Source organism: Malurus melanocephalus, unplaced genomic scaffold, assembly GCF_030028575.1.
Source record: "Malurus melanocephalus ecotype Western Australia unplaced genomic scaffold, MMel_1.1 scaffold_155, whole genome shotgun sequence".
In the NCBI taxonomy this organism is placed as follows: domain Eukaryota; kingdom Metazoa; phylum Chordata; class Aves; order Passeriformes; family Maluridae; genus Malurus; species Malurus melanocephalus.
The window spans coordinates 438,674-460,913 of record NW_026623387.1 but is presented as its reverse complement, the minus strand read 5'-3'; the positions used below and the strand labels follow the sequence as shown (position 1 = coordinate 460,913).

The 22,240-nt window shown below is 38.4% G+C and overlaps 3 protein-coding genes across 7 annotated transcripts in view; 1 reads left to right on the top strand and 2 right to left on the bottom strand.

The window, feature by feature from the left end:
- Nucleotides 1-491: 491 nt before the first annotated feature.
- On the bottom strand, nucleotides 492-4,617 carry SPC25 (SPC25 component of NDC80 kinetochore complex). 3 transcript variants are annotated; one of them, XM_057371721.1, is made up of 7 exons: nucleotides 4,486-4,529; nucleotides 3,960-4,126; nucleotides 3,805-3,870; nucleotides 2,887-3,033; nucleotides 2,634-2,738; nucleotides 2,229-2,327; nucleotides 492-1,323 (listed from the first exon to the last, which is right to left on the bottom strand). In XM_057371721.1, exons 2-7 carry the CDS (start codon nucleotides 4,111-4,113, stop codon nucleotides 1,190-1,192), a joined length of 705 nt encoding a protein of 234 aa, XP_057227704.1. In that variant the 5' UTR covers nucleotides 4,114-4,126; nucleotides 4,486-4,529; the 3' UTR covers nucleotides 492-1,189. The 3 variants fall into 3 exon arrangements, with proteins under 3 accessions (XP_057227704.1, XP_057227703.1, XP_057227705.1); XM_057371720.1 differs by lacking the exon at nucleotides 4,486-4,529 and adding an exon at nucleotides 4,560-4,617 and having other exon boundaries at nucleotides 493-1,323; XM_057371722.1 differs by having other exon boundaries at nucleotides 493-1,323; nucleotides 4,438-4,516.
- A 156-nt stretch (nucleotides 4,618-4,773) lies between these two features.
- On the top strand, nucleotides 4,774-20,298 carry G6PC2 (glucose-6-phosphatase catalytic subunit 2). 2 transcript variants are annotated; one of them, XM_057371716.1, is made up of 6 exons: nucleotides 4,774-4,876; nucleotides 10,507-10,580; nucleotides 10,903-11,012; nucleotides 14,015-14,126; nucleotides 15,008-15,123; nucleotides 16,320-20,298. In XM_057371716.1, exons 2-6 carry the CDS (start codon nucleotides 10,531-10,533, stop codon nucleotides 16,829-16,831), a joined length of 900 nt encoding a protein of 299 aa, XP_057227699.1. In that variant the 5' UTR covers nucleotides 4,774-4,876; nucleotides 10,507-10,530; the 3' UTR covers nucleotides 16,832-20,298. The 2 variants fall into 2 exon arrangements, with proteins under 2 accessions (XP_057227699.1, XP_057227698.1); XM_057371715.1 differs by lacking the exon at nucleotides 4,774-4,876 and having other exon boundaries at nucleotides 10,363-10,580.
- ABCB11 (ATP binding cassette subfamily B member 11) overlaps nucleotides 20,254-22,240 on the bottom strand; it is a 36,325-nt gene continuing 34,338 nt past the window's right edge. For both annotated transcript variants that reach the window (XM_057371713.1, XM_057371714.1), the window contains exon 28: nucleotides 20,254-22,170. In XM_057371713.1, the coding sequence (XP_057227696.1) occupies nucleotides 21,970-22,170 (201 nt within the window). In that variant the 3' untranslated portion in view covers nucleotides 20,254-21,969. The remainder of the gene's footprint in view (nucleotides 22,171-22,240) is intronic.

Here is a 22,240-nt window from a genome sequence, read left to right as displayed (position 1 = left end):
GTGCTTAGTAATTCTCTGCTGCCATTCTGTTCCAAAATTGCAGTATAATCAGTTGGCACCTTTACCCTTCCTAYTGCTCTTTGTGCTTACTGGCTGTAACACAAGGAAAAAATGCAYCATTTTCCTTGGTATGTCCTATTAATTATTTTGAAAACAGCCCTAGAGGGAAGAAGAAATGGAAGATTATCTTCTTTTTTTGTTAAGTTGAACTCATAGAAGATTGAGGGTGTAGTCTGTGGTGTATCCATCAAGCTGTATGGTAAAGTTTAGACAAACCAAGTGTTTTACAACACAGTTCAGATCTGACTGGGAAATATTCTCAACTGTATTAAGAGCATTTTACCAGCATCACCAGATTGAAACATGCCTAAATGGCCAGGTCTTACATATTAGTTTTTTATTAACTAGAATTTCTAGGACTGAATCTAGTTTTTATTTGAACTGTGTTATATTATCAAAAAAGGCTTTTTTTTCTTGTTGCAACTGTCCATGTGAATATTCCGTAAAAAGGAAAATATTTTATAAGATAGAAAAAGAATATTTTAAATCAAAGATRAGCACTGGAGCAGTAATAGTCTTCCTGATAAGATGCAAAATACACACGTGCTATATCTGTAACCACTATATTTCATACTTTATACTTCAGGCTTTACCATGTGTAAGGATTTCCAATGACAAAGTTTAACAGACCAGGAGAAAAACAACATTCAGATGCATGAATAGAAATACRAACACTAGAGTACATGTTAGGGTAAAAATTAAGACAGTGACCTGTGACACAGGTAACTGAAGTAAGTGCTAAGCTTCAGCATACTTTTTCTTTAAAAAGGTTTCAGGCCTATTTCAACCACACAGAAACCTGAAAGACACATGAATGCTTTTGGAAAAGAGACACAAAYTACAGGAGGTATTTTAGTTTGAATATCTCCCTGGAGTAGCTAAATACAAATCATTGCATCATTATTGGATGTAATGGATCAAAACTTACATGTCCAGAGACATTCAGTTAAGGGWGTAGCTGGTGATACTGTTGTTCAAAGAATGATCCAATATGTGTCTAGATAACAGTAGACTAAAATACTGGTTTTGTTACCTTTATTTAGAAATTAAGACATGGATAAATACATATTTTCACAACAGGAAGAAAATAAGTGTGCCCTACAGGCAGAAAGAGAGGTACAAACCAATTTCATGCAGACTGTTTATATGATAAAGCAGTGAAAGCTTTTCTGATGTTGGCAACAAATGCAGAAAAATTATTAGTTTCTCTCAGTTTGAGCTGCAACTCCGCAACACAGTCCAGAGGAGGAGTGCAGGAAGTCACTAAAATGACAGATTTGCAAAAGGTTAGACTACTATTAAAAAAATCAATTTCAAGAGATTTTTCACACTTAAGAAATACTAATGTAGTTTGTAATTTTTTTATGTTTTAGCTTCTTTTGAGTAGCCTCATTTTCTTTCAGCAAAGAGAAAGCCTCAAAAGAACATAACAGKTTTTTTGATTTCCTGACCTGCCACTCAGTCAGTACTGTGCTCCTACTTGAGTTGTTACAGCAATTCCTGCTCAAAAACTGAAACACATTCCTAAACTGTTTTGTTGCTCAAGCAGGCAGATTGTAAAATCCCTGCCTGTGACAGATTTTTAACATCAACAGTTTAAATTTGAACTAGTAAAACCAGAAATCTGTTCAGTTCATACCTAAAAGCATAGCAGAGCCCCAGWACCATGTCTAGAAGCTCTCCAGCATTCAAATCCCATAACTGAATTAAGATCCATATAGCAAAACCAGCTTTAAGATCCAAAAGACTGTGCCCTTACAGAAGGGAAATGCTGGATTTCAAGTTTTATTCTTTCACCTATGTCACCCTTTTTCTGCCTCTAGGCTTCTGGAACAAGTTGAAATATTCCTGTGAGCATACACACCCACTCCAGCATAAACAAAGTACAAAATGAAGCATCCTTATCTCTGTATACCCTCCTTCTCCTGCTTTGCTTGATACAAAGTAAACAGCATCTCCACAAATGGAGGGGAGATAAGCAGCTGTATTTTCATGTAAGTTAATAARACAAACATAATTAAAGAAACTGTATTACCATTGCAAGATTTTTCATTCAGAAATTGGCAGATAAAAGATTACAAGTAACCTGCACTTCATTCCTCTCCTCCTTTTTTCAAATAGAGGTATCAGATTCGGTCCTCTTATTTAAGTATTCAAAATTCACTTACCTTCATAATCTCCCTGTTCATTTATGGAAAGTGTAAACATGTATGGYTTGTCAGGATCTTTGTGGTCAATGTGTCTGAATATAAACTGCAATTGGTCGTCTAAAACAAACACAAACAGAATTAACAGACACCATTAACCTCTGCTGGAGAGTCACAATGATGAAGAAAAATCACAATATGAAGCTAGTTTCAATTAATATCCTTAGAACACTTATAAATTAAGCAACCCTGGTCTCTTAGCAAGACAAATGCATTTTAACATATTTTACCATTTTCAGGACAATTGTAATAGCTGGGCTAAGWGAATCGATCAGGTGTGTAACTCCAGTGTTCCTCACTGCACAATCCAACATGAACCACATTGTATCAGTGCACACAGAAACTACRGAAACCACAGAAACTTACCATGAATTCTACGCATCTCCAATCCTAGACGCTCTTTAAACAAYGTTTTAGTCTCGCTTACTCGTTCCACTTTCTCTTTGGCAGCTTCAGTTTTAGAAGATTTTACTAGAATTTTAAAATCCATTGTAAGKATCAAAGGCAAAACAAGCACATGAAAAACATTTGGAACAGCAGAAAAGCCATAAAGAGTAAATGCTGAGAACAACCCCTCCTTCAATTAAGAAAATTTACTTATTATCTTTTTCTTACTTACTTTCCATTTTCTTCTTCAGCTCCTCTTTAAGCTCCTGGATGCTGTCAATCAAATTCTTCTGTTGCTCTTCTTCTTGACTTAGCTTCAATTTTATTTCTGTCAACTGCTCTTCTTTTTCTGCTACATATTTGCTCTGCTGAAGGATCTCTGAAAAGAGGCAAGAAAATATAAACATATATAGTTGATGTCCCTGCTACGTAAGACTTACATAGTTTGAAATTATTTATACCAAGAAAACATAGTGGAATCCATGAWACCTTAGCCACAGAGAGAAGTCAGTTTAACTATAACAAGAGCATCAAATGAAAGCTTAAARTTATTCCTAAGAGAAGCTACACAATATGGACATGCCCTGATACTTTAATCACATGAAATTTGTTTCTCTTGCCAGCACTTCAAAGCATGAGGATGGTGGCTCCTGTGCACAAATGACAGAAAGCCAAGAATGGAAACATTGACTCATATGAGAGTTGAAATAATTTTTACCTGACATTCTGATGTTTGCCAAATTCAGACAAGTTAACCCTAGATTGATGAGCTGACACTATTCTCTCACTAATATGGAAAAGGCATAATTAACCTCACAATACCTAGCTATACTATGCAATTTAATTTACATTTCCTACTGCAGTCAGAAAATTCTGATACTTTATTGTTTTAAATACTTAAGCTCTCTGCAAAAAAATTTTACCAGACTTTTATATTTTTGCATTATCAAAGAAGTTCTTCAACAAATTGGTTTTTATTTGAAATTTACATTGTAAATTTACATTGTAACCAATGCTATCTTACCCTCATTCTATCTTCATTCTGAAGTTATTACTTACCTTGTTTAGTATGAAGTTAAACACACTATTCAGGTGTAATAAATTAGTTTTATAAARGTTGAACACAATAAATAAAAACACCATACTGTACCACTTTTATATTCCTGAATTTTGTCAATCATCAGGTCTTCCTCTTTYAGCTTCTTGGACCATTTCTCTGTAATGAAAAGTTACTTCAGTTATCTGAAGACGTTTGACAATAACTTGCAAAAAAGTATAGTTAATAAGAACATAGAGCCTTTTTACCTGAAAGAGCTTCTATAGTCTCCTTGCACGAATCTCTCAGTGCTAAAGTTTGATTGATCTGTTCAGTGCCATAACTGATTTTAAACTGGATCCAAAACTCTTTCATATCTCTTTCAAAGAGTGATATTTCATCTTCGGTCTGTTCATTACCCATGGCTGTACCAAACCTGGAACAGAACAGAAGCAGAGTCAGGACACAGGAGGCAATCGCAGCAGGTAACTCACAGGACGAACGCTCAGGGTTGGTTTTACCGCCCCGCGGTGCTGTTAAAACCTCTTCCGGCAAGTTGTTTTTGTTGTTACCATTGACTCAGTGCGAGACGCGCTTCCCCTACATTCGAGCGCTCGGCGGCCGCTCCCCGGGCCCCGGTAGCACCGCGGGAGCCGCACCCCGGTGCCGCTGGCGGGCACCCCCGCCCTTCACTCCCCTCCGGCCCCGGAGCCGCCCCGCGCTGAGCCCGGCCGGGCCCGCACCCACCGCGACCGAGCCGGGACCGAGCCGAGACCGAGCCGGGCCCGCACCCACCGCGACCGAGCCGGGACCGAGCCGGGCCCGCACCCACCGCGACCGAGCCGGGACCGAGCCGGGCCCGCACCCACCGCGACCGAGCCGGGACCGAGCCGGGACCGAGTCTCAGCTTCCCGCCACCAACGGCCGCTCGCGCCGCCCCGCAGCAAGCGCGCCGCTGATTGGCCGAGCTCCGCCCCGTGGCCGCCTCCGCCCCGAGCTCCGCCCCCGTGGCCGCCATGATGAGGCGGGTCCGCCGTGACGGGGCGGGTCGGGCGGGGCCGGGGYTGTGATGGGGCGGCAACCGTGAGCCTCTCCCATTCCCCGCGCAGGTGCCTGCTTGCSCTTGAGGTGTTTTGTCTGGGTGTGTTGATGAGGTGACGGCGGGCTGCCTGCCGGATTGGTGAAGGTAAACAGCCYGGCTCTCTTGCGCTGCTCTGAAGCCACAACTTGTTTCCAGTATCTGATTGACTCACGAACCACACTAGCGGTAACCGGTCCTAAATGTTGYGGGGTTCTGAACTGCTTTTTCATTCACCCGGCCTGAATTCTTTCGTGAATGTGGATAAAGCTCGTTCTGATAGCAGGTTGACCTGCACGGATAATTGCAGTCCTTTTTGGTGTGAACAAACCCACCATAGAGTAGCTCTGCCTTTACATTCAAACATTTGCCATAAAGCTCTGTTATAGTGTGTTTGCTCTTTATGACAGTATGGCAGTTTTTCCTCCAGTTGTTTATATTCCCGTTTAGCCCTTGATAAGCACTAGTTTGTGATCCGAGGTAACAGCCTTCAGTTTATCATGAAAGCTACTTTTAATAATTTTGTTGGCATAACTAATGAACTGCTCCTAATTTAAGTTTGTCCCAGTGCTATTTAGATAATCTCAGAATAATGTAAATGTAGTTGGCTTTGAGGATTGCTGTCTAAAAGAGTTARTTATTACCTGCCACCCGCCGATGCATAGTAAAGTCTGAGCTGAGACCAGATTACTCTTGTACAAACCTCTTGTATAAAACTTTTACCCCGCTGTATTCCTGTCTCGATTAACTTGGACACACTGTTTTCCAAGTTTCACAGTTTCCTCAGCATTAGTCCTAAAACTAATAGACCCCTGGTTCTTACCTGCTTCACATTTTAATRTATTGAAGCTGGGCAGGTCCAAGGTTGATTACCTAGCCATGTATATGGAGCATATACTATGGAGCATATACTTCATTACCTTTTCTATTTAGGAGCATTTCTCTCCTAGCTGAGTACTTGTTGTTAATATAAAGTATCAGTGTTGGCCGTGACATCATTACCCTTTATTATTTGAGCTCATAACTTTCTGAATACACAATTTGTCCAGGCCACAGAGTTTAGTAAATACAAATTAATCTAATCTAAACAAGTCCTGTTTTCTAATCYATAATATTTTGGTCATTTCTACAGCCTGGTCTCTTCTGAATCCTTTTGCTAGCACTGATAATAGGTTCACCCCAGTATGGTAGCTGGCACTAGCTCAAAAATGTTAGGTATCTTTTCTTGATCAGTGAAGKTTTCCTAGACTTCATTAGCCCTATTCCTTTGTTTTACACTCTTACCCACCAAAGACTAAAAATAGCCTGTGACATTTACTGACAGAATCCATGCTTGAAATTATTTCTTTTCTGATTCATTGCGAGCTTTGAGAGACATGAACTATACTATAAGGTAACCTCAACCTTTCCCACTACTCTCCRCCATCAGTTTATGTTTCAGGGAAGCACGGTGATTTTGGCAAGTCCTAGTGTTCTGAAATAAAACTATTTGCTGTATTTTAGTATGTGGAATTGCAAATAAGACTAATGAGCTATACAAAGTGGTCAGAMAGTGTAGGCAATTAAGTTTTTTAATCGAAACTTTCTCTTGTTCTGATATTGGAGAGCCAAGGTTTGGCCTTCACATAATCAAATTAGTTCTTGTTCAAAGCAAAAACCTTTAAAGTGCTATCTGTTCATGTAGTTTTTAATTTATTGATAATTTATTGATTTATTATATTTTCCAAAACATGTAAAACCGGAGACTTTATATATACATGTGTGAGTGCATATATATGTATATATATAAACATACAGATAAAATGTAATAACAAGAGTCATGCTGGTGATCACTGAAGGAAGGATAAAATGTTTACAGCCCCTTTGCACCTACATATGAGAGCAAGTATTACATAATGGTCATCAGATGTTAAGTAAATATTTGCAAGGGAGGGAAAAGCCAGCAAAGCAAACATTTTTTTAAACACTGTTAATGGAAGCCTATGTACTGGGCCTAACTGTCTGGTACATTATGCTTRGTTAATTGAACAATAACATTAATTTCCACGCCAGCATTTCCATTGGCACTGGACCAACCACAAGGATTAATGAGCAATTTATCAAGTTCACCAGCAGACACTGTATACAACAGCTGACAGCTATTTTCTTAGGTGATTTTCCAAGTGGAACACAGAGAAGATTCACTTGAATTTTGAATAGGAAGAGAAGACTATATCAAGAAGCTTGTGCTCTCTCTTGTTTTTTACTTTCTTTCTTAACCCATGCCTCGAGAATTCTTCATTGGACCCAGGCTTTTTCAGCATTTGTCTGACCAACACAGGTTTAGCAATAGCTAGCATGACCCAGTCTCCTTCTCTTGGTTCTGCCACCTTAATCTGATCTTTCCTAGTTAGTACAGTCATTTCTCTTTGCTGTAGAGTTAACAATGCAAATGCACAAAACCAACATAACTAATCTGTKCACTATAACAGTAACTGCAGACCTCACTACTTGTTAACATTAGTTTGTGTTTGTATGTGCAGCAGTATAAATGGTGCAAACTATGCACAGAATACAATYCTGGCATGCCTATGAAAAAGTCACATCTAAGGAATTTTACTTACTACAAGTAAGAGCTACCTTTTAGAAATTAGAAGCAACCTGGACTGGATAAAATTCCATCAAGTTCCTTGAACTGCAGGCAGTTCAACCTTTGTGCAACAACCTCCAACTCATTTTTTCAGTTCCCTTTCCAATAAGATCCCTGTCTTACTGTTCCAAAACCTTCATGATGTCTGTTTTGTAGATTGTGGGTTTGTTGAGGTTTTTTAAACATCCTTTATAAACATGACTACTCTGGTATCTTTAAGATGAGGATGTAGGAGCTTCTGAAAMATTAAGAAAGAATGTAGGAGAAAATGAAAGCCTTTTTGCTTGCTGTTAGCTGTTAGTCTTTATTATGTCTAAGGTGCTTATCTATCTAAGCATAAGAATCAGGAGCAAAATCCTGAAAATTGGTATCAGGAGGTGGTCAGCATTTATACTAGAAGAGGTTTCTTTASTGAAACGTTGCCAAGACATATCTTCAAACATTATATTTGCAAAGTTTTTGGAGAGCAAGAGTGTGCCTGGGTTGTTCTGTCTGAAGAAGAGTTCAGCCTGAGCGGATGCATCACTGTCCCAGTGGATAGATAATATGGGTGGGTAGGTTTGAATTTATGAGTAAAACAAACATGCAAAAACTTATTGCGATGGTTCTGCACATCCTTTATCAGAGRCAACTTTTCAGATACCATTGAGTAACAGTGGTGCTGCTAAAGAGGGACWGCAAAGTGATCTGTTTATCACTTGGTAGATTCTTCTGAGGACATTAAATTGTATCTTGGTGGAAACTTACCTACTGCAAAATATTTTTTCCTAATAGAACAATAGATTTATTTAGACTTAACCTCATTATAGTTGTTGCTTTTTTAACCAGATACTAGGAGTAAGATGTCTGTTATTCAGCCACCAACTGACTTGACATTTGCACTAATGTTTGAAGCTAGCTATTCTTTCTAAACTAGACTGAAATATAGAGGAAGACCTCTATTCACCATATTTTTGCATACTAAACCCAGAAATGTCTAAAAGAGTGATTTTTATTGTTGTTATTGTCTTATTTATCTTCAAAAGTGMGGTGCTTTTGCAGTACAAAAGGACATTTTCTTTAGCAGTAAGGCATAAAGGGTTATTAGAGATTTCTAAACAAGTATGGTCTTGGGAAAGTACTGGGAGAGGGAAAATTAATTCCACCATTCATTTATATGACAGTTGCTTCACACTCTGAAAAGAAGGAAACCTCATTAAACATCTTCAGCTAAAAAGCTAGGATTTTTTTTTTGTTCAAATGTCCTGAAATTTTGCATTTGGATGGGTTTTCCTTGAAATCAGATTAACATTTGTTGAAGTGAATACTTTGGTCAATATATAGAAAAATATTGTAGTTATTCAGAAGCAGTGAATAGAAACTTTTAAGATTTGCTATATGGCTTAATGCAATTGGTAGCCATAACATATAGGTTTTACATCTGCTAATTTTTTTTTTAAACCAGGGTATTAATAGCTGAATTAAAGGGTAGTAGTTAAAGTAAATTTGAGACTGTGTCAGGAAGAAAAATCTGCTACGTCCATTTAATTGTCATGCCTTATTGGAGCTACTTAATGTTTCCATGTGACTTCCCTGACCACACATCATAAAAGCCTCTTAAGCCATTAAGCCCCTCTTCTGCAAAAACAGTTAAGTAGTTCATATCTTTGTCTCCACAGTTCGTGCAGTTTAGCTTGAAGTGCATGGAAAGAGTATTAGGGAAGTGTGCRGTACATATATAGAGCTGCTTTTGTCTTTGGACTCACAGTGTTTCAGATACACAGATAATAATTTGATAGAAGATACATCAGAATATTAGAGCCTGATAAAGACCTTGAAGTCTTCCTCTTGCCGCTCTGATAATATCAGAAGTTGGTATCATCAGGCTTTTAGTATCCATTTAATCTCTTGTAGAAAAGCTTTCTTCTTGAAGCCACCTGAAATGAACATAATCTTCTATGGTACAGTTATTAGTTCTAATATTGATGAATCTGATATGTTAATATATTATCTGCTTTAATCTTTTAAACTCCTGCTRTGTGTCACAATCTGTTTGCTCTTGGCTGTTTGCCCTGGAGAACCACTGTGSTTCACTTGAGAATACTTCAGGGGAATATTCATGGTTATCTGTTCTCAACCTTGCTCTGGTTTGTAAAGCAGGTCTCATTTCTGTTAGGCTGGGCAGCAAGAAGGGGGCTGCAGTTCCTTCTGGCACAGGGGTGTGTGTAGGACTTGTATCATGTAAGCAGTGCACAAGAATGGTGGTACTGAAAGATGAYTCAGAGACTGAGCATTGTGCCCTGGATTAACAGGCCTCTTGTATGARGGAAGCAGTTGTTTTTCAGTGTTTTAAGAATATTGCTGCTTTAGAAATAAATCTAGAGCTCTACAGCATTGTTGATATATGGATGCTGGTTGTATTTTCCCTGACTGAAAAAATGTGTTGTGCAAAGTATTAGTTGCAGCATGGTAGCCAAATTCTGTTTCAAAGTGAAATGTACAGCTTCAGTGACMGTTCTGCAAAGATCAGTTATTTGTATATACTTTCTGTCCTTTATACAGGCAACACTTAATGAAGTACACACATTACCAATGTCCATCCTACAGAGAAATGAACTGTGAAACAATTTAAGCAAACATGTTCCAACTGTTCATACAAAAGATTGCACAGGTTGCACGCTGTGTTTCTACAAAACTTTCCCCGCAATTTGCTGCTGCTCAGCATGTGCTTCACTTAGCTTCCTACAATTAAAATTTGCAAACAGAAAAGCTTTCCAGTGCTAACAGACTCATGTGCTTTCCTGGAGATCTGGAGCCACGTGTTTCAGAAATGGCTGCGTACACCATGCCAATATAATATAAAGGCAACGTCAATCACCTTCTCTCATTTTTTAATAGCTCCTCTCCATGGTTCTCATTCTCCATCACTAGAAATTTAAGATTTAAGGAACTTTACTATATTTCAAGTACAGTTAAATCCATTAAGATGGATCTCCTTCATAGCAATGGCGTGCTTATCATTCAGCACTTACAGAGGGACTACAGGGCTTACCAGGATTTCCTTAATTTTATGTCACATGTTGGCGATCCCCGGAATATATTTTCAATTTATTTTCCTCTTTGGTTTCAGCTCAACCAAGTGGTTGGTACTAAGATGATATGGGTAGCAGTCATTGGTGATTGGTTCAACCTCATATTTAAATGGTAAGAAGTTGGATTTATTTTTTAATTTTTTTTTTTTAATATTAGTTACTATATGTACCTTCAGTTTGGAAAAACTTCTGTGAATACTGTGCTAGTAGACTTTCCCCAGTAGTTATAAAATAAGAATTCACAATTAAGATATTTAAGATATGTTTGAAATGTCATTGTGATGAGAAGAACCTGTAGAACTATTATAGGATAGTTTTGGAAATATAGCTCTTTATAGTCTTTGTAAGATTACTTATCATGCTTTGCTGAGACCTTCTTATGTAAATATCTTTTCATTGAATTTCTGCTTCATTTTTATTTTATTTTTTGTCAGGATTTTATTTGGCCATCGCCCATACTGGTGGGTGCAAGAAACGATGATTTACCCTAATCAGTCAAGCCCATGTCTTGARCAGTTTCCTATAACATGTGAAACTGGACCAGGTAAGAAATGYTGGAGATTACATTGGTACATTTAATAGGGATAGTAGTTTCAAGGGGGAGAAAATGTGACTTATGAAGGTCCTACCTGATATAAAAATCTGAGAGCTCATGTATAAAATAGCACAAAAATACAAGTAGAGGAAAAGGAAGAAATAYAATAGGTAGGTATTTGCTGTATGACAAGAATATTTAATGCATTGCCTTTAAAATGTGCAAGGGAGGGGGATTTGCTTTAAAATAACTATTACTATAATGAACTGGCATATTGGGAAGAAATTTTCACAAAACTTTTGAAATACCTTGTTTAATGTGTTCCAAGATAGAGCATGGGGCTGTTGAGCTTGAGGGATTGTTCATTTTTGCAAGAAATATTCAAATACCAAAAACTRAGTAAGTGGTTCAGTGTAAATGACAATAGTCTCAGCAACTGATGGTGTAAAGTATCATCAATGGAAACGGGAACCCCTCTTCCGAGAACCAGACACTGGCACTGAATGCATGTATGGGAGTATGTGTACAAATACACGGGGAAAATTATTTTTTCACTATTATTTTTGAAATATACCTTTTCAATATATTTTCACTTTTTATATCTCATTATCTTCTCTGTGGAACTCAAATGCAATACTGCTGAAGTTAAATGAACTTGTGCCACCCTAATGTATGAAATAAGATTAACTTGCTTTGAGCTAACTGAATTTAGTTGAATTCATTGTCCACTGAAAGCTTTTAAGCAGTTTTGCATAGCTATATTTTGTTAACAATATCCTGCGTTACATCCCATTGTAATTGTGAAGATGAAGCTTAAGCCCWTGTATGATGCAAGGTTTAATAATGCCGGGTCTGTAGGTGATCTGCAGTCTCTTTCAAGTCAAATTATTTGGGACCTAAYGCAATGTATTAAAGTCCTTCAGATCTTATCAAAAGCCTTCAGAACTGAGCCTATTCAGTGCTGTGTAGTTCCAATCCCTGGCTCAGGAGATAGTCRATGTGTTTCATTTTGGTTCATTGAACCAGAAGGTGTTTCTTGTTACTTTCTCCTGAAAGGTCATTCCTATTTCTGTATAGTGGGTACAACTGTCATAACTGACTCCTTGTTTGCACTCATAATGACCACATTTTCTCCCACCTCTAAATTTACCCAAGACCATTAAGGCTGTCACTGACCTGTTTCTCATTAGCAAGAGGCGGTGCAGTCAGTGCATGCATTGTCACATGTTACAGTGTTACATGCATGCAACTATTGTGTGAGCTTACATGCTTTTTCAMACACTTCTAAAATAGCGATTAATATTAAAATATTAGAGAAGCAGCCACARGTAAGAGAAAGGCAGATCCAAATATTAAGATAGCATAAACCCCAAACTCCGTGTCTCAGCAAAAGGGAAAAGCTGAGAGAACTATTCCTATGACTACATGGCCAACAGGCTAGGACCCGAATTTGGTTTGTACTTCTGGAATTGAACTAAAACTCTGCAGCCTTTTTTTCTCTCGTATTTGTAAGGCTTTAAGAATATAAACCTTAARGTGAAATTCATGCTGTTTCTAGTAGGTAATTTGCAGATGAGCTATGAAAAATTCCTMGATGATGTTTTCCTAGAAGACAACCAAGAGAAGCTTTTCCAGTGCTGACGTACAAATTATTGTTTCTGACATTTGTTCTGCTGTGAGGTTTAGGAGTGCACATCTGTTAGGAAATTGACAGAAGAGCTGGTAGAGCGACTCTAAAGGTACTGCCAAGTAGAATAGCAAAAATGAATGCAGGGAGTCAGACATTGAGCTTGTCCTGCCTAGACATTTCTGCTTTGCTGCTTCACTGAAATTTTCTTTTACTCTACACACTACTACATRGTGCTGAATCACAACCCCTTGTCAAGACAAAATGTTTCTTCTGACAGTGAAATAACCCTGTCCCTTCTTTTTGTCTTCACAGAAAGCCAAGCTGTAAAGATCCAGATTTACAGATTCCAATGATTTAATTTTCCCTTTTCCCTATTTTGATATGTTGAATATAAATCTGGTGAGCAGGGGAAAGGAAGYGACAGAGTAATTTTAGGATCACTTCCCTTGCATTATACCAGCATACCTTGGTTTTTGGTGATTTTCACAGCTGTAGGAACTTCTCTGTGGCTTCCTATTGTTTTCAGAAAAATTACAATTTTATTTTTTAAATTAAGACAAATTACACATATATTATTATAACTTGGACTGAAGACAAATCACTGGTGTTTTCTATATGAGTGTTCCCTTTTATAGACTACTGTGGGTGCAGCAATTAGTTGGATATGTTAGAGCATCATTTCATGTGCCACTTTCACTGATAATCTGTTTTCAATCTAATTGATACATACAGCACCTTAGCATTTATAAGATTAATCAAAATAAAGCATGAAGATGCAGTTTTCCATCATGCTTCAGAGACATTTCTAAATTTATCACAAAACTATTCAAAATGTAAATTACCTGGATTGCAATGTTGCTAATGAGRCACAGCTCACAATCGTTAACACCACGGTAATTGCAGAGGCATAAAAGGCAGTTTGGAAGGGCTATCTGAAGTTACAGGGGCACTTTAGTTTAGAATGTTACAATGAACTATATTTCTCTTGCTCTCCTTAATTATGGGGAGGCTCATTCAAAACTTTTCTCATGTGATCCTCAAATATAACTTCTACATTCTATGCTACAGCTCTAAGAGAGCCCTAGATGCTTTTCTTTTATTTTTGAATCCAAGTAATGGGAAAACCCAATCAAGATTCCACCTCACACCAATATATGATGATTAAGGTGTTATCTTTTTGATTTCAGACAAGTCTTAGGAATTCCCTAAGAATCTTCTGAAAAATTCATATGGCAAAAATTAACCTTTGAGAAGCAATTGACATTCTTTCAACCATTTTCTTTCTAAATGATTAGGTGCCTGAGTAACTGCCAGTAGACATTTTCTGTATGACGAATGTCACAGTCATCATTCTCAAACTGAATATTTCCTATTTTACTAGGAAGCCCATCTGGACATGCTATGGGATCATCCTGTGTCTGGTATGTAATGGTCACAGCAGCACTTAGCTACACAGTGAGATGGAAAGATAAATCAGCTGTTACCCTTCACAGGTCAGTGTCTTTCCATGATTTTAACTCACTATATGCAGATATTTCTTTATATATGGGCTATGTTTTTAATGGACTTTATTTAAACAAATATTTGCAGTTTGTTCTATCTTGTAAAAAAAAAACAACCCTTTATTATGATCTACTTCAGTATATTAAGAGCATTTATCCATTTGTATAGGTTGGCATTTATCAACTTACAGACATTGTATACAGTAGCTCTGAATCAGTCCAATTAAAGGTTGTGTCACATCTTCAGTGCTGAAAATTTTTAATGTTATTAATTGTCATTCTGTATTGGATTCTTTGGTTAGTACATAAATTTACTGCTTTGGTGGTCATCCTTCTTAGCCTATTTTAAAGCAAATGCACATAATGTTGACAAAATTCATGGTAATGTGAATTTCGTCAACAGCAGCAGCAGCAACAGCTCAATACAGCTCCCCTCTGTGGGAAAGTCTTGCAATTGCTTTGGTGGCTGTTCTTTCCACAGCTGACAAGGTTATTCCCATAATGTGAATTTTGTCATGAAATAACTGAGCTTTTGCATGTAGCTGTGACTTCATGATGAGAAATATGTTTAAAGTTGTTTAATTATGATCAAATATGTTTAATTTAGCCTGCCATYGACGATTTTTATCACTTAAACAATGTAGGTGTCTTGGACCTGAAACTTCTGAGGTCTGTTCCTGTAACCGCTCTTGATAATGTTTTAGTACTGACTTCTAGTTTTTGATCATCTTATTCTAAACTGCTCTACTTGGTAGACCTCTGCCTTGTAAAAATATAAGCCTTGCATGATGGGGCTTGAGGTAAATAAGTAGATGAAATACCTTGTAGATGAAATAACTTTAATTTTTAAGTGTCTTTCTTTTCCCTCTTAGACTAACATGGTCATTCCTCTGGAGTGTTTATTGGATTATCCAGATCAGTGTGTGCATCTCAAGAGTATTCATAGCAACACATTTCCCTCATCAAGTTGTTCTTGGAGTATTTGCTGGTAATGCTGCTATTCTTTTTTTTCTTTATAACCTATATGCAATTTTTTTTTGCAAATTTAGAGAATACAAGAGAGTTTTAATAGTTCTACTCATCTTGCACCCCAGTGGTGCTCTCCWCTCTCTGGAAAATCAGGGATTTGATAATAGTCTAAAGGTAAAACTTGTGCGATAGAATGTACCTGCTGCTGTGTAATTCACACAGTGAAGGGAGTGAACCCTTGTCCATGTGCCAGTTGATGCTGACTGATGTGCACACTGCCTCAGACTAGCTCTGACTGCTTTGTACTGGCTGCATCCAATCTTTAACTGTGCTGCCTGTGTGGAAGAGATTGGAGCGGAAGCTGCTCCTCTCAGGAGGAAGCTACTTGGATCACTTSAAATCGTGTCCAGGTGCAAACTAGCATGTGTGCAATGTGGACAAACACAAGGTTAGGGTCCTGGGGCAGAATAGAGAAAAAGGTAAATAGCAGGACAAAACTTCCCTGTATGATTTAAGATGCTAAAATATCTTTTTCAGAGTTACTTAAGCATACTTCAAATAGGTAATCAAGGAGTCCAAACTATGAGCAGTATCTCTAGTATCTGTCTGATTTTAAGGAGGCTGACCAAGACATTGAGCAGGGGCTGCCTGCTCATGTTCTCTTTCATGGATGCAGTGCAGCCTGGGCAGCCCTGGCTAACAGCTTTCCCTCTTCACAACCAGGGTAAAATGAGTACAAGAGAAGATAAGTGTGTTCTGTGTCTTTTCCTTCAACACTCAAAGCCTGTGTGGGAACTGGTGTTGAAATCTGCATTGCTGGAGCCAGTCTTTGAGTGAGGGACTCTTTTGGAAAAGGAATGTTCCAGTTTACATCTAATATTTGATAGGTTGTCATCTGGGAGAAGCAGTCAGGCCCTAAGGTATGCCTCATATTAAAACCATGTAGTGCTTGGTATGTTTTTGTTTTCTTTTTCCAAAGGGTCAGTTTTCAATGGGAAGAAAGGTTTTGTAATCTACGTCAAAAGTGGTAAATTGTGTGTGTGTATGTGTGTGTATCTATATATGTATGTATATATATATACACACACACATAGGTATGAAATACATATATGTTCTTCTGTCTTCAAAAGTCAAATTCTACAGGGACACTGTAGAAAATGCTTCTTCAAAGTATGAGTGTGTTGTTCCCTGTAACACTGAGTTTCTAATCCACAGGCATTCTTGTGGCAGAAGCATTTGAGCATACCCCTGCTATTCAGACAGCAAGCTTGAGAATGTACATCAAGACAAACTTGTTTCTTTTCATGTTTGCCCTTGGCTTTTATCTATCCCTCAAGCTTCTTGATATTGATTTGCTATGGTCTGTTCCAAAAGCCAAGAAGTGGTGTGCCAACCCAGACTGGATAAACATTGACACAACTCCATTTGCTGGACTGGTGAGGAATTTAGGTGCACTCTTTGGTTTAGGTCTTGGAATTAATTCRGAAATGTTCATCACGAGCTGCAAAGGTAAAAATAGCTGCAAGATAAGTTTCCGCATATTGTGTGTAGCTGCTTCTTTAGCTACACTGCAGCTGTATAATTTTGTTAAGATACCTACTCATACTGAGTATTTGTTCTACATACTCTCTTTTTGTAAGAGTGCAGCTATGCCTCTGACTGTAGTTGCCTTGGTTCCGTACTGCGTMCACTCTTTAATGAGGACAACTGAAAAGAAACTTAATTAGGTAGAGTTTCAAAATGGTTAGCAATGTGGGGATGGATGTGAACTGTTCAAGAACCCTCTGCAAAGGCCATTTTGCTAACTCATTTTAGCCAAGGGGATGCCACTGCATCTTTGATGTACTCCTGGTAAGTAACCATTACATCCAAAATCAGTACACTCAAGAATGACTTTGGCAGCTCAGAAATACTAGTTGCTGATTTTATTCCTAGAAATATGGTAACTGCAGTATGGTTAGAAATGGCCCAATACTCTGGGTCATAACAAAGTTTGAAAGTAAAATCAACCAGCTTTATTTAGCTATGTGGTGGTCTTTTAGTTCTGTCCATCTCTAGCTAGATGATGCTTCAAACATCAGTTGTCCATAGTGATACTCGATATTTCTTTTTGCTATATATAGATACTGTGTGTTAAACTGCTACATAGTGGTGTGACAGTATAACACCACCTACGACTGTATGACTGTATCCAGGCACTGTGGAAAAGGCCAGCATAGTTATAAACAAAGCTTTAGATTTAACTTATTGAGCTTCCTGAGCAAACCAGCTTCTGATTAAGTCAGATGAGAAAAAAAAAAAGTTTATTTCCATTAGATTCTGTAGAATATATTTTCGTGTTACTATGTGGTTTTTGTATTTTTTACTTTTTGAAAGTGGTCAGATGAACCTTGAATGATGTAGATTACACCTTCGATAGTGAAAATGCATAAATATGGTATAAAAATCTTTGGGTTCTGTACATCTACAGAGAGCAACAAATGAAGAAAGTTGTCTATAATGATATTATCTCTGTATATGACCTGAAGAATATTGTTCATACTCCTCTGTTGTAAAGGTAATTCTCTCCTAATTCTCTCAGATCAACAGTCACAAGCCTGAATTACTGTTAGTAGTTGTGTAAATCACGAAAATATGGTTGCAGACTGTCATTTCAAATTCATATCCTTGTCAGCTTTATTTACCTAAGCACACAAGTAACTARTATTTTGAATATATGTTTGCTGTATAAAGTGGATATTCTAAATAGGCAAATGGGGGGTACTTTCCATTTGTTTTCATTATTTGGTACTTATTTTGTGTATTCCCTTTCAGTGGACAGTCTTTAAGCAATGTGTTGCTGATATCATCCCATAATACTTAGTGTACAAGCTGTATATATACAGTCTTAGTATGCAAGGCTATAATATGGGTAATGAGGGCTGCATATGTATGATCTGAAAGCAGTAAGGCTTAGAAGATGTAAACATGATATTGCTTCTAGACTTTCAATTAGGTGGGAGAATTTGAGAATCTTATTTAATTGGTGTTGGTCTTTGGGAGTGAATAAGATACAAATTACAGAAGCAAATCTGAAACAGGCATTCTTAATTAAGAGCCTAATAAGMCTACTTTGACTTAAGAAAATTCGTCTGCTTTTAACCCTTGAGGAGTATGCTGCTTCGTGCATCTCCTGATATCTTCTGTAGTGCTTCTCTGAACTTTTTCCCWCAGTGGCTGACCTGAAAGCAGTCTTTTCTATAATTGTGACTCCTTAAGCAAAATTACTAAGCTAATGGGACTAGACATAAATAATGAAGAACAAAGACAATTATTACAAAGTTTTCATCTGTGTTCAAGTTGCTATGTGCTTTGTTAATCCCTACCAGTGAGATGACCTACAAAGAGGCATCACAGAACAGCAGCAGGTTGGTCAAGCTGTTGTTCTGTTCCTGGCTCCTTCTGGCCAGCAACAGGGGATTCTTTGTGCACAGCTGTCCAGGGTTCTCATAGCAGCATTTGGATTTAGTGGCAATTTTAATCTGGGAGTTAYGGGTAGATATCAGATTTCTAGGTTTCTAATCACATTGACAAAGAATCTTGGTGCTTCTGTTGGGATAGACACAACTAGAAATGTAGAATGACAGCTGGTATTTCTGCAGTATTTTTCTACTGTACAGACACATAGGAAGACATGGGTTCTTGCTCACTTTCTTGGAATGTCCTATTAATTCATTCTGCAACTTCAGTGCTTCAGTGCTTTTGATAGAATGTTGCAGTGAAATAAACCACCATGCCCCTCGCTCAGGCTTTAGTAAATTTATTGCAGTTGAAAATTACAATTAAATCCTTATTTAAATAGACTGTGTGACCTTATTAAGAGCTAAAATTGTTAAACATTTAAGCTTAAGTTCACCTGGCCTTTGAAGCTATTTATATTGTTAATATTTGGAACATATTAACATACAGCATATATACAGTTACAAGATGAGCTAACAACTCAACCTAGTTTGGGCCACAAACACCTTTTGAATTAAAGTTTTCCTATGTAATAAGGAGGCTSGAAAGTGTGTGACTGACCTCCTTGCTCCCACTAGTAGGAACCCAGGAGGAAGTAAACTTTCTATTCTTGACTTTAGTTGCCCAAACTGGGATGATGCTATCACAGAAGTACTCAGTCTCTCTGCAGAAAGATTCTTATGAGCCAGGAGTAATATGAAGTGAAGGTGTCCCTTGCTCCTCATACAAACTAGCTGACAAATTGTCATTACATTCAGTTCACAACACTTGCTACTCCACAGCTTTTTTTATTTTCCCCATTCCCTGTTTAACCTTCCTGGTGGAATGACTCTGGGCCCAGACAAGCTGTTCCTACCCAGAGCAGGCTAGTTGGCGCAGGGGCTGTATTTGCAGAGCAGTTACTCAGGTGCTATCCCAAGCCATTATTGTGRTTATATCTATCCAGAGGCATAGGGTTGCTGGAAAATGCAGCTGCCATGGACCATGCAGAAAAGCATACAGCMGGGGACACCATATGACACTGTTTACTGTCAAGACCAACAACTCAGGTCTGGCTTGAAATACCTAAGCAAATGCTTGTGGAATGGTTTGGAAGGATTGTCACCAAGCMCCAGGGCTGGGACATCTTACCTGTAAGGCAGCTGCAGTGCCAAGACCAGTCCCGCTCTGCACCAGGCWCTCCATCAAGGGTTGATGCTCATGCCCAGACACACTGTGTAATGCCACTTGCAATCCAGTCCCTTTGCACAGGTTCCAGAGGCCTTTATAATCAACTGGTTTTCAACAGCAAGTAGGAATAAAGTGGCAGGAGGTGGCACCCAAGAAAGTGCAACTGTTCKTGAAGACAGTGAGTGCATTTTGTTGGAGCAACACACTTCCCAGCACTTAGCTCTTGGTATTTCCTAGCTGCCTGAAAACAGGATGATGTTACACGAAAAGCAGTAGCAGTACCACCCAGCTTGGACCATGTCTTTGTGCTCCCGCAGGGGACAGCAGGATCCTGTGCAGGCACTGCCTTCTCTGCAGCTCCATCCTGAACAGCGAACCCTTGTCACAGACATGATCCAATTACACAGAAATGCTTGCTAGCTGCTGCAAGATACTCATGTATATAGCTGAACTGTTAGAGAAGAAATGCTAGAGCACAAGAACCAGTAAAAAAATACAATTTATTGGTTTAATTTGGGTCACAAAAGTGTTGTCCTTTAGGAAAAGAAATTATGAAATAAGTATACATAGTCATTGTAATTTTAAATAATACTAATATAAATTAAATATCATATACTTATGTTACTAGGTTATTGATAGTCACTCTGTCAATAGTTTCAGTCCTGAAATCCTACTTATTGCTCTGAAACATAAAAAGGCTAAAAAGATTAAAGACAGTAATGCAGCTTTTTCTTTTAATTTTCATTTAAGGTTTAAAATACAGACTTCCTCAGGAAAATAGCCATTTCAATGCCAGCTGTGTGAACTCAGTAGGGTTTGTGGCAGTAATTCTGTTAATGGAGTTGTACAAAAKTTGAAATTGGGTTTTGCTGCCCAGAATTAAGGGGTATATCCTAATAAACTTTTTACCCTTACAGGTTTCTTCAAGTACTGGTACTGTCATAGTATTTTAGAAGAAGTGATGTCACTTCCTATAAAGTGAATGCAAACCTGCCCCCTCCCCAGCCCAGGTGTAGATTGTAAGACACAGTGAATGACTTTTCCAGTTAATAATCTATTGTTTAAAATCAATGTTTCAGTATTTAAACTGTAATCCATATCTTTTTTTCTATCTACTCTGTCTCCAAGATCCCATTCACTAAAGACTCCTGTTATGMTGCAGACAGTAATACATTCCAGTGAAACCTGCAGTAGTTCTCATAATAAACTGTGACAGATACAAGCTTCTCCCAAAAGAAGCTCCCTCCTGACCTTTGTCATTTCTGAATACATTGTTGCTCCATTTATCAACTGTATTTGATACAAAGAGCTAATTATGCTTATTTTTCCCACCTTTACTCAGCATTGTCTTGCCTTCTGAAAAAAAGAACATATCGATCACCATCTCAATAGAAGTGGCTTAAATAACTGATGATTAACTGTAGGATTTTACATTAATTTAACTAAGGCATTTATTCCTATTCAAAAATCTTTTTGATAGCTTTGATTAGAGTGATGGGTGTTAGGTGGAGAGTGGTGGGCTAGGAAATGATCCTCACCAGCTTCTGTTCCTCACCTTGATTACCTTCCTTACTTTTGTGGAGCTTGGTTCTTTGTAAGTACTGACTGGTTTATTGAAGGGGCACAGCTGTGTCAGTGCTGCAGGTGCACATAAGGGAAGCCCAGACTCCCTCAACAGCACCTGTGTGTGGTACAGTGGGGTGAAAGACTGGCGGTTCTGTACACACATGAAGGGCCTCTGCAGTAATCCTCTGCAGACCAAATGTTAGGACAGATTTGACCCCTTCAGCATCATTTGTGGGGTTGTTTTCACTCACTCAGCTTACCTAGAGAAGAGGCGGTTTCCAGAACACCAGAGCAGAGTCTTCTCTGATWGCTAGTTGAGGCATAACAGGATTGTGCAGTCTGACTGCAGGTAGTGGCAACTCTCACAGATCACCAGAAAATGTATTTCCCATTTTCAGGCTTTCTTTCCCTTATCAGTGGGCTAAGCTACTTCCTGAATGCATTAGCTTATGCTTAGTACCCTGCATGTGCAGGACAGGTGTGCTTGATGCAGAYAGGTACATAACATTCAGGGTTCCACAGATCTCACTGTATGGCAGAGCACTCTGGAGCACAATGGAGCACCCAMACACACATACCTACCACAAAGTATTTGCTTACAGAAATCTTTCAAATTCAGAGTCACATTAATTCAGCTAATTGGGGCTCCAGTAGTAACAAGCTTCCAATAGGCTCCTTCCTTGGCCATCAGTTCATCATGAGTGCCCCTTTCAATGATGAGTCCCTGTGACATCACAGCGATGATGTCGGCGTTCTGGATGGTGGACAAGCGGTGGGCAATGACGATGCAGGTGCGCCCTTCTCTGGCCTTATCCAGTGCTGCCTGCACGGTCTAAAGGCAACAGACAAAGCGTCAGGGTGAAAATGTGCAAACTAAGCAGGCTCAAAGCTGGAGGAACCCA